The 11,931-nt window shown below is 37.6% G+C and overlaps 3 protein-coding genes across 3 annotated transcripts in view; 2 read left to right on the top strand and 1 right to left on the bottom strand.

The window, feature by feature from the left end:
* LOC105169582 overlaps window positions 1-2,949 on the top strand; it is a 5,540-nt gene extending 2,591 nt beyond the window's left edge. The window contains exons 4-9 of the mRNA XM_011090007.2: window positions 373-463; window positions 540-734; window positions 822-1,078; window positions 1,659-1,749; window positions 1,860-2,076; window positions 2,537-2,949. Coding sequence (XP_011088309.1) covers window positions 373-463; window positions 540-734; window positions 822-1,078; window positions 1,659-1,749; window positions 1,860-2,076; window positions 2,537-2,748 — 1,063 coding nt within the window. The 3' untranslated portion in view covers window positions 2,749-2,949. The remainder of the gene's footprint in view (window positions 1-372; window positions 464-539; window positions 735-821; window positions 1,079-1,658; window positions 1,750-1,859; window positions 2,077-2,536) is intronic.
* On the bottom strand, window positions 3,265-8,776 carry LOC105169583. The gene is given in 7 exon segments (XM_011090008.2): window positions 3,265-5,264; window positions 5,537-5,781; window positions 6,399-6,598; window positions 6,702-7,069; window positions 7,072-7,298; window positions 7,414-7,685; window positions 8,725-8,776. Coding segments are annotated over 6 exon segments (2,745 nt in total). The 5' UTR covers window positions 8,725-8,776; the 3' UTR covers window positions 3,265-3,831.
* On the top strand, window positions 10,074-11,759 carry LOC105169581 (protein DMR6-LIKE OXYGENASE 1). Its single transcript, XM_011090006.2, has 3 exons — window positions 10,074-10,611; window positions 10,875-11,202; window positions 11,382-11,759. Exons 1-3 carry the CDS (start codon window positions 10,145-10,147, stop codon window positions 11,637-11,639), a joined length of 1,053 nt encoding a protein of 350 aa, XP_011088308.1. The 5' UTR covers window positions 10,074-10,144; the 3' UTR covers window positions 11,640-11,759.

The following is an 11,931-nucleotide window of genomic DNA, read 5'->3' as shown; positions in this document are numbered from 1 at the left end:
GTTTTCCGTGTTTTTCTTCTAGAAGGTTGTTCATGTGTGCTTCTCTTTCCCCTTATTGTTGTCATACCTGATCCTTAGTAGTGCTTTCTAGTCCTATTTAAGTTTGCAACTTATGGTTATATTTATCAAGTATTTTCTGCTTTGCTTGAGGTTCATTTTGCAGCCCTTCGTTTATCATTTATTGACAGCATCATCCTGAAAGGATTTTGTGTTCTTTTGGGATAATTGGATCATGTTGTTATTGCAAAAATAATATTCTGAGCTAAGGTGGACTCTATAGATGTAGAGTTATGTGTGACTTTTAGTTAGTCTATATTAGCTTAGTAGAAGTAATACAAATTGCTGATCCTGGATCATTTTCATTTCTTCTAGGATTGAGGATTCAGCTTCAAGTTTAGCTGATTCAATTCAACATGGCGGTCTACCCGGGCCAACTAGTACTGTTGCACCATCTTTATTGGAGGTTGCACTAGAGTCTCTCTTCTTTTTGTCTTTTCCACAGTTGTGGTCCAATTTCTCACTCTTGCTTATTAATGCAGACTGGAAAAGCTTTTACAGTAAAGGGTATACAAGTGCTTGAGCAAGTTGGAAAAGAGACAATTGATCTTTTAATTTCAGAAACTGGCATTCAAGTTGAGAAAAAATCTGATGGAGTAGTGGATGAAGATCAATTGTTTGAAGAAGTTACATTTGACAGATGCTTTTATATATATGGAGGTCCAGAGCAGTTGGAGGTATTTACTGGTTTCAAAGAATTCATCTGTCAATGCAGTCAGTTCTAGATTGATCATTTCAAACGTTTAAGCCATCTTTCCTTGTAGGAGTTGGAGGCACTATCCAACCATTACGCTCTATTATATAACCGAAGAAAGGCTAAACTCTCTTCTGAAGAAAAATCTATTTATGATGGAAAGCTTAAAGAAGTCCAACACATATTTGACTTGGGTGCTGAACTTGATAGAAGTGTTACAGACGCTGAAAAGGGAAAGGAAATAGAGGCTGGAAATGCTGACAACATCGATGAATTGAAAATATTGCATGATTCCAGTGTTCGTAAGGCTGCTGAATTGGCTGCCGGGTAAGTTTGTCTTGAGTTTTTGTTATCTCTTGTAGTTTCAAACCTTTAGTCTGTTGTAAGTATGAAGTGTATGACATTATAGTGTTAAACTTTTATCAGCTGAGGTTGAACATAGGACCTGTATCATTTTAATTCCTTCATATAATTGTGGTTGATTGCATTTGCATTCCGGTAACTCTGTTCTGGCTCTACCTTCTCGAGGGGATGAGTTACGATGGGTTATTACTTGACTATAAACTTCAGGTGAGCTCTTACCAAATATTTTGAGAATGATAATCAGCTTTGTATTTGTCTGGTTGTTATTCCATCTGTCAATTACACCTTTTTGGCATCTGTTCTGTTCCTTGGCTGATTTAAATTCTAGAACCTGCTATATGATAAATTCTGCTGCTTTCTTTTTTTCTAAAAAAAATAATCTGGAGCATTCTATATGATGAATTCTTCAGATTTATCTCTTGCTTAGAGATGTATAATTTTTTTCCTATTTTCTCTTTCTATTTTGGGTGCTTAATTTTCAGAATCTTGGGATTAAAACAAGATTTTAATCTGCGACGCTGTAACGGTCTCTGCTCTCTTGCAGTTTTGCGAGTGCTTTGGCTGGACTGGCTCCAAATGACATAGTTCAGAGAACTTCTGGGAGGCTTGATAGTCTTCATTCAGAGGGTGTTCATGTATGCATATTAGTTGTTTTAGTTAATATAGAATTTTCAATCATTGAATAATTATAGACTCCATGGTCTTTAGTGAATGTATAATCGATCCCTTTTGCCCATCTTTACAGAGGCTTTCTGAAATGTGCTGTTTTGCTGTAACTCAACTCCTGATGCTTGGGAAGTCCATCATATCCAGTGCAAACAAAGTGCAATATCAAGAGATTGAGGAAGAAACGATGAAGATTGACTGGCCTGAGGATTCAGTGGAAAGAGCTAAGATAATCAGAACGAAAGCAAAATCAATGACTGGAAATATGGAAGCAGTCTTCAACAGTTTCATTACTGGTAAAGTTATCTGGATTTCTTTACCTTAGTTTACAGTTAATTTTTGTTTCTACTCGATATGGAAGCTGTGGATTTTGTTAGTTAACGGACTTGGTCAACCACTTCATTTTTCTTTTGTTGGTCTTCATTCTTGGTGAGGAGAGAGTTGCAATCAACAGTAAAGAGAAAAACAGAGGGTGGGTTTTGACTAGTAATAGATTGGTCACCCAGTGTCTGTGTTAGCACATCAGTCTAATTGCTGCTTTGAAATGTTGTAAATAATTTCCAGTTTGGTAAAGGGTAAGTTTCAAAGTATAAAGATGATGGAATCCTAGAAACATTATTTAGTTTACCGTTGAAAATCTGCCCTATCATTATAGAAAATTTTGCCTGTGCTCACGTTTTTAACAAAATTCTGTAACAAGAATGCACATATAATTTCCTTCTCTTGAAATGATCGTAGCTTTGTTGCTCTGCTCAGGCATATCAGATGTAGCAGAAGCATATTTAGCAGCCATTAAAACTGCTGCTTCTGAAGCACAAGAAGTTCTTCCTCAGAAAGCAGTCCAGGAGAAGACCGGTGCATATGCAGAACGTCTTCGTGCCGACCATAGCACAGCTGTGGGTAAATTGCAGGACGGGCTTCAATATTTGACTTATTTGGTTCTCTCTACTTCAATGCCTGCTTCATGAAAGTTGAAACAACTCAATCTGCAAGTACATACATAAAAAGCACTATTGGTAGTTTTATTTGTAAATATTTGTTAAATCTCATTATGGTTTACACTGTCATGTCTCGTACCTGGAAGTTTGTCATTCAAAAAAAGAAAAAGAACATCTTCCTTGCTATCAACTATTCGTATTCCCGCTGTTTTATTTAAGGGAATGATACTACTTGATTGTTTTTATTGCATAATTGACCCATTTAATATTTTTCATTTGTTTTGTTGTGTGCATACTTGCTTCCTGTTTATCCACGCAAGAATTTTCGCAGTGGCCCTAGCAAGTTTAGCCAAGTGATACAACAGCTATATGACTGGGTTCAACTAAACAAACCCATGATAAAAGTTGAAGCTCAATGCATTCCTATTGCAATGCTCTTCCATTAATGGCTACACTGCACCATTTAACTCTGTCCTTAACACCCACCATTACAGTGAAACCACCATTCAACCCTTGGATCGGCAAAGTTTAAAAAATACACTAAGATAAAGATTGGAGAGAAATACCGGCCAAAGACATTCACAAGTTGGCATATGAAATTATTACAACGCTCATATCTAGAATAATATATGAGTATAGCATGTGTAGCAGCAATTGCACGCAAAAAGATATCTGTGTATTACAGATACGCGGACACGATTGGGGGTTAGCGTGTTTGCCTAAGAGAGAGAGAGGAGGGAAGCCTGCATGATGCATCAACCTTATCTATTAACAGCATCAGCAGCATTGACACCTCTAGCTGGGAGCCATGCACAGGCTGATTTGAAGTCATCCCTCTCTCAAAACATCTTCATCAGCAATTTTATGCTCTCCAATGTTGTCAGGATATCATTATGTGCAACATTTGGTTCCTGCTTCTAGCAGCACAGGACACACCGGCTGAGGACTTACCTGATGGGTTCCCAACTTCATGGATGGCAAAACTTGAGGATTCAGTTCACTGGCATCCATAGTAATGATAGATCCTCGTGCCATTTCTTGGCATACGTCCATGTGCTTTGCTGGAAGTCCTTGCTTCATGGACGGTTTACCAGCAAGATTGCATTTGACGTCTCATGGGCTTGTGCCATTTATAGAAGCTAAGGTGGATGTTTTGGCATTCTTGCTTCCCACATCCACCAGTGTACTTTCTTCAACTACATCCATAGCTTTATCATAAAAAACAGGTTCTGATACAACAGCTCTGGGTGCAGATGGATTATCAACCTTGGAATTGGAATTAAGCGTGCTATCTGACAAGGTTAGTCCACCAATAACGCCTGTATTAGTGGTAGGAGAGTCTATCTTGCGATTGACATCCACTGGAGTAGAACTAATATTTATACCGGCATCACTTTCCGTTGATCCAGTCTGAAGGGTATCTGCAAGTGGATCTAAAGAATTATCAGCAGATAGAAGGTCGGCAATAGACTCAGGTACCTCCACCAAAGTTAAATAATGGTCTTTCTCCTGATTTTTGAAGCCATCTGTAGCCTTTAATTCAGCATCAGTAGATGTGAAGTTCTTTCTTGTACCCAGGTCACCATCAATAAAATCTGCATCATTCTCAACAAACAGACCAAATGAAGTATTTCCATTTCTGGAGAATAATTGAGGTGCCGAAGTACAGATGGATGATGAATCAACCTCCATGTCGGGAGTAGAAATCTCAAGTTGAGCTCCATTATGATCGACATTTTCACTGGTCAGCTGTTGGATCAGACTATTACCAAAATCCCCTGCTTCACAGCCTGTACGCTTGCGTTTCACCCTGGATTGATTGTCAACTTGAGATGATAAGGCTTTATTAGGACTCTGATCAATATCATCCAGATTTCTATATGGGCTGCTTACAGACGGCTCTACAGTCTGCTGCTCCATAGTATTTCCTTCATCCTTGCTCTTTGGAGTGATTTGCGAATTCAACTGCATCTGTACCCAAATGGCTAAAGAAACAGCATGATCACGAACTAAAGAATCAAATGGCGGGCAATGCAGCATATTAATCAATGCCTGACTGTACTGGAACATACTCACAGAAGGGCAAATAGACCCCTTATCACGAAAAAATTTGATTATTTTGAAAATATGCTCACACATGTTCCCCAGTTTCGCCCAACTACAATCACAGATTGCGTACTCTGAACCAGGGTTCCATATTAAATGAGCAGAATCTTGATCCTCCAGTTCAATAACTTTAGCACATTTACCCTCCATGACTACATTAGCATCTGGGATCCTTAATGATTTCCGCCAAGCTGTTGGACCACTCATCCATTCATCCTTCCAATATCGTGCAAAATCCTCCTTCCCTGAGTATTCATCAAGCCAGAAATAAGAATGTACTTTGGCGCCTAGCTTATTTACAAGCCAGTCAGCACGTTGATATACGCTTTGGTCCTTTTCATTCAATAACCTAAGCTTCAACTGGTTGTGATAGAACTCCATTGCCGCACATGTCTCTTGGCTGGCAAGAGGAAGAGTTTTCAGGGCACGTGCCCACATACCTGGTCATAAGACTTCAATGAGAAAAGAAAGTAGAACTCGGTTTCAGGGGAGCTTGTGCTATTACTCACTAGTTGAATGTTCATGGCATCAAATTAACCTAACTTAGAGAAGGCACTTAACATTTGGATTATAAATCGAGTTCAAATGGTTAGGATAGCAAAGGTTCACAATGTTGAATTTGCCCATCCAGCAAGAAGCAAACTTAATACAATTCACATTACCAAATTATCAAATACACATCACATGTCCTTATTTTGATATAAAAGATTACCTATTCTCGGGTACCAAATTGCCTTGAAGTAGTCCATGAACTCTGCAGCATCTACAAAGTTTTGCATGAAATCTTCAAATGCATTAGCAGTGCCAGGTCCTTTACAGATTTTATTAACTGCCTCACCAAGTTGTTTTGCTATTTCAGCACGCATTTCCATCTCTGAGCATCTCTTCATCAGATTTTTATGCCATGCATGACGAACATGCCAAAAGCATATCAATACTGAGCATTGGAAGACTTCCCTACAAACACACAGAAATATTCTATACCAAAAAGCATTTTGATACTTGAACAAGAATAATAAAAATGAACAGAGATAGAGGAAGCAGATAGTGAAATAAGTATCTTTAACGGATGATACCATCACAGGAAATTGCATGCAAAATGATCAAGTTAACTAGTTCACAACGACTTCTGAGTTTCTGATGGAAATGAAGCTAGAATAATATGCAGAAGATCAATTAACTGACTCATATCCAGATTGTCTCCAACAATGAACTGAGTCTGTTAAGACTTAAGAGCTTTAATACCTGAAGTAAGGAGCAATCTCTTGCAGACACTCGAGACAAGCAACAAAAATCAAAAACCACGTGCTTACAGGTTTAAGCGGGTAATATCAAGTTATTCGGATCTGATACTAATTTCAAAATCAGGAGAGTAGTAGTGACAAGTGTCAGGATTTCCAAGTCACAGATATTTAACTGCATAAGGAGGATTAACCAACATCTCAACAACACCCCCACCCCCACCCCAAATGAAAATAAGAAAAAATCCTTTTAGATAGGACTCTATAAAATGCATATGAAGGATCCCCGTTGAATCAACCACATAAACTTTGGAAGAAGACTTCAAGGCATACCTGATTGCTAGGATATCAGACAAAGGATCATCCACAATAAACCCAGCTAACTTCCATGTGGGATCTTTTGCACGAACTCTATTGTAGAGGGCCCGCATCCATCTGTGTGTATCTCTGCTTGCAAATCTAGGAGTGATTATCCAAGCTACTGGGATAGCCTTGTTGTCTGAGTTGAACACAACAAGGCTATGAATAGGATACTGGCATATTTGCAACAGTAAAATCGAGTGAGCTACAAAGAATTTGAGTGCTGTAGAAACTCGGACCACACAACGGAAGAGGATAATTAAAAATGAGACAGACCTTCAGCTTATTTGAACCAAAATTCGAATTATATGCCAATAGGCGGCAATTGCCAAACCGAATCATTTGTTGCAACTGCCACTCTGTTTGAATTCCCAGGATTAAAGGGTCAGAATCCGAAAAATCTTCATAAAAGAAAATGTTATTTTGGTGGCTCTCAACCCACATGCTAATGCTGACTGCATCATCTTCATCAAGCTCGTAAGAAGATCGTCGAATACTCCTCTCCTGTCGACGAACATATCTGTGGGTCAAAAGGTCATCCCGATTACATGGACCTCCTTGTTTCTCCACTGATTCATTGTGTCTCTGCATGATGGTTTCCACAGATACCCCAACATGAAGGAGAGACAAGACACGGAGGCGGCCTGTGGACCATGGCATGGCAACCCTTTCTTATCCACGTGCTTATCTTGATTATATATAATAAGTGCCACTGATGGCTCTGCGATTAAACGTTTAACAATAAAGTGGCAGGTACAACCCCTCTTTGTATTTGGTCTACCAGCGGATTTATTTTTGGGCACATACGTAGTCCTACTAGGGCGTACAATACCACCTTTTCTATGATCATCTGGACCAAAGGAGCACCAGTACCTATTATAAAGTATGAACCATTTATGTTAGGGTGATAAGTAGATGTTGAACATGAATACCAATAATAGCAGTAGGAATACAAATACTAGAAATAACAAAACAGATTAAAACATACAAGATATATTCAAGAATTCCATCAACTTTTGGTTTGTAAGGTGTCTTGGGTGTTCGTCTCCTCCTTGCCTCAACATGGAATCTTGTTGGACACTCTTTATTGTTTGATTCCCCTCTAACAAAATCATCCACCCGCGCAAATGGGATCAGAGCAAGTCTATCTATATTATCACGCCAACCTTCCACCTTGGACCACACTAGATCAGTTGACGAAAATTCCAACGTTGGCGGATTCTGCACTGGCAGAGAGAGAATTTCATCCCATCTAGCCATCTGCATATAAGCATAAAAAGGATGCGATTAACTAAAGTGGACCAAATATAAGACCAGATCTATAAATCTAACTTTAATGGGGCCAAATAGACAGGAAAAACTTTTGCTAGCTACATTCATAGAGCATATAGACATACAACTGAAATGCCTCTAGCATTTGACCTGAAAATATCTTCTGTAATACATAGCATTAACATTTTCGAGTTAAAGCATAATTAATGCATGAACTTGCAAGACAGACCTGACTAGTCGCTGAAAACATAATGGATAAATGAAACTACTAACACTCAAGCAACATTTCAACAAAAGAATGCAAAGGATTAAATTTAGCTAGCTGCAGCAAGATAATATTTTATCTCAATATACTGATCCTGCACCAAGAACAAACTGCAGCATAAAAAATCTTGCCAAAGTCTTACCATCAGAAGTGGAACTGTAGCCTAGCAAATCATCCATACCGTCAATGATAGCACACAAATACGATAGGGAAACGCAACAAGAGGGCAGAGATTTGTATAAAAACTTAAATTATCCGTATGAAGAGTGGCCACTTCTAGGTCAACAAATTACACCAATATTTTTTTTTTTATAAATTCCCAATAAACAAGATGCTTCACTTTTTCAATTTAGTCAATCAAATTTCAACACAATTTTCCACATTTATTGCTTCACATTTATGCCTTAAATAATCTTCGGACACTAATTATGAGCTCAACATAACACGAAAGTAAAAAACTCTACTGGAATTAAAAGTAAACCAAAGTTTATTCAGAACAATATTCAGTTCCTTCTATTAACCATTGAAACTCCCTGCAGAAATTCCACCACTCACAAAATGTGCAGAAACAAAATAAATATAATTCAAGAATGGTAAACTGGCGCGAAAAATTAGCTCATACTTAGCAAACAATTTCTACATGTAAAGAACAGCACAAGAGACTGAATTTCTGGCAACTAAGAAGAAACACCTAAATTACTCCCCAAAATTATAGACGAGAGAGAGAAGAAATAAACAAAAAAAAAAATCGATATGACGTACCTTCGACCTCTAGAAGTTCTTCAGCGAAATGTGGTGGTGGGGTTTTGAAGGGGAGAAAACCCCTGGCTTTTCATTATTTTGATTAAAAAATTTGAGGGCCGGGTATTGGGCTATTGGGCCTTCTTTTACTTAACGGACTTCAGCCCACAATTTCCGATCCATCTCGTTAAAATTACAAAGGCCCATACATTTTATTATGTGAGCTAATGTGGGCCTATAATTTTAGTATAGCACTCATCAAAATAATCAGCAATTTTTTAAATTATATAATTAAACATCATCGTAAGTCTACTAGGCCTTTTTTCTTTTTTCTTTTTTTAATTGCATGACATATAATTTTATTCTATTTTTTTAAGTTGACTGTTTTAATAAGTCTTTTATACTTTTAAAACTCTAAAAACATTTATCTTTTATTTTTTTAAAAAAAAATTTTAGTACATTATTTTAAGTTATTTTTGTATTTATTATTATAAACTTGTTAGTAAAATATTATTTGAGTTTAATATATAATCTTACTATTTTTCTTAGTTGAAGATTTTTGTATAATGTAATTTATTATCTATTTATTTCATAACATAACCATAAATTTACATCATTGTTCAAGGAAAAACTTAAATTTTATAAAAGAGTAAATAAATAAATAAAATAGGTACAATCAAACTGATCCAATAGATCGAGCTTGAATTTAAAAATAAATTCAATAAAAAATATGCAAAAGCCATGATCATTCTAAAATCAGCTATGAACAACAATACATCACGAGACATGATTCTTACGTGAGTAATAATAAAAATTAGTATATATAACACATTTTATATGTATGTGTATAATTTTTATAAAATATTTAAAGTAAAAATATTTTTTACTTTTGTTAGAGTTAAAAAAAATTACCTAAAATATATAAAGATAATATATATATATATATATAGAAGACAACAATAAATAAAAAAGAACTATCAAAAGATAGTTATAAAAAATTATGGTAAGTGAGGAAGTTAAAAATTATTATTTAATTTAAATAAAAAATAACATACCAATTAATTAGAATTATTAATAAAATATTTTTCAATTATATATAGTATAGGTAATAGGACGACAACCTCTCAATTATACACAACTAAGCTTAAGTAAAATACTATAAAATTACAAATTTATTTTTAAAAATTACATAAATAAATTAACCGCTCCAACAAAAATAAAGTAAATTAAAATAAAATAAAGCTTAAACAAAGTTACTCCACAACACAATAATTGGGGAATGTACATTTTTTGTCCAGGTTCAATGTATGTGCCACTAATTTCCAAATCATTACATTATTACCTAAGCGCCAGATTTCCTCTGCGTTGTCACCATGCATAAGGTAGTACATCTGCTCCTTGTCTCATCCATTTCAATCTTACCCCCGCAAACTGTCCAGCCATGGGAGAAGTCGACCCTGCATTCATCCAAGCGCTCGAACACAGGCCTAAACCCCACAGCGTCGAGGCCCAAGGCATCCCGTTAATCGATCTCTCCCCCGCCAACTCCCCGGACCCCGATCCGGGTTCCCTGTCAGCTCTCGCCGCCGAAATTGGTGATGCGTGCGAGAAATGGGGATTTTTCCAGGTGATCAACCACGGGGTGCCGTTGCATGTTCGGGAGAAAATTGACCTGGTTTCCAGGAAATTTTTTGCTCTGCCGAAAGAGGAGAAGAAGAAGGTTTCCAGGGATGAGGTGAACCCGTCGGGGTATTACGACACTGAGCACACTAAGAATGTCAGGGACTGGAAGGAAGTGTTTGATTTCACGGTGGGGGAGCCGATGGTGATGCCGGCTTCGCATGAGCCTGATGACAGGGAGCTGAAAGAAGTGATCAATCAGTGGCCTGAGAATCCTTCAGAAATGAGGTGAGTTTACTGATTCAAAATGAATCAGACAGGAAAAACTTATTCAGCTCGATTTTTCAGTGCTTTCTACTGAAAAAGAAGCAAGGCTTGACTTGTTAGGAATCGGACATAGAAGTGAAGCCTGTGTAAAGCTGAATGTAATAATCAAACTGAAAAATAAGTTAAATTTCATGTGATTCAGATATGAATTTCTCCTGCAAAGATTATCCAGCATAATTAGGCACGTTATAATACATAACATGTATATGAAATAATTAATACAGGGAAGTGTGTGAAGAATACGGTGCAGAAATGCAAAAATTGGGACACAAGTTGCTGGAACTCATAGCCCTGAGCCTAGGCTTGGCGAGAGATCGATTCAATGGGTTTTTCAAGGATCAAACCACCTTCATTCGGCTGAATTACTATGCGCCATGCCCGATCCCTGATCTAGCTCTTGGCGTAGGTCGACACAAGGACGGCGGGGCGTTAACAATTCTTGCTCAAGACGATGTAGGGGGGCTGGAGGTGAAGAGGAAAACTGATGGCGAATGGATTCTTGTGAAACCTACTCCTGATGCCTATATAATCAATGTTGGTGACATTATACAGGTAACCCTTCATATGTTTGTATATGGCCTCTGAAATCATCATTCCTGACAATGTTTATGTTGGAAAATACTATACTTGATATGCAAAAATTGGGTCCTTGAACAAGAAACACCCTGCGTTCTTAGAATTTTGACAAATTTCTTGGTAGAAATACTTACAGAAATGAATCACTAATACAGGTTTGGAGCAACGATAAGTACGAGAGTGTGGAACACAGAGTGAAAGTGAATTCAGAGAGAGAGAGATTTTCGATTCCCTTCTTCCTCAACCCTGCACATTATACTATGGTAGAACCGCTGGAGGAGCTGGTGAACAAGCAGAATCCTGCCAACTACAATCCTTACAACTGGGGAAAGTTCTTCTCCACCCGAAAACGCAGTAACTACAAGAAGCTTGATGTGGAGAACATTCAAATACATCACTTCAAGAACTACTGAAGGTTGCCCTTTTGGGCCTAAGTGTTCACATTCTCAATGATTATGCTTACAGACTGATGGATTTGGCTCTCTTGACTGTGCATGTATTATGAATAAATAATTACTTTAGATATATTATAACTTGCCGTGTCTACTTAAATATTTGGCATACAAAAGTTTAACATGAGCGATATGGGATACGGCGGCGGTGGGATGGGGAAGAGGGGTTGCGGCAGACGGGCGCTGGGAGGAGAGGAGGGTTAGGGAAGGCACTGAGGGAGGGTTGCCGGCCGCCGGTGGGGGATTGGGGAAT

The sequence above is a fragment of the Sesamum indicum genome, linkage group LG8, assembly GCF_000512975.1.
Source record: "Sesamum indicum cultivar Zhongzhi No. 13 linkage group LG8, S_indicum_v1.0, whole genome shotgun sequence".
Classification (NCBI taxonomy): Eukaryota; Viridiplantae; Streptophyta; class Magnoliopsida; order Lamiales; family Pedaliaceae; genus Sesamum; species Sesamum indicum.
The sequence above is the reverse complement of the archived record's forward strand: the minus strand, read 5'-3'. Positions and strand labels throughout refer to the sequence as shown.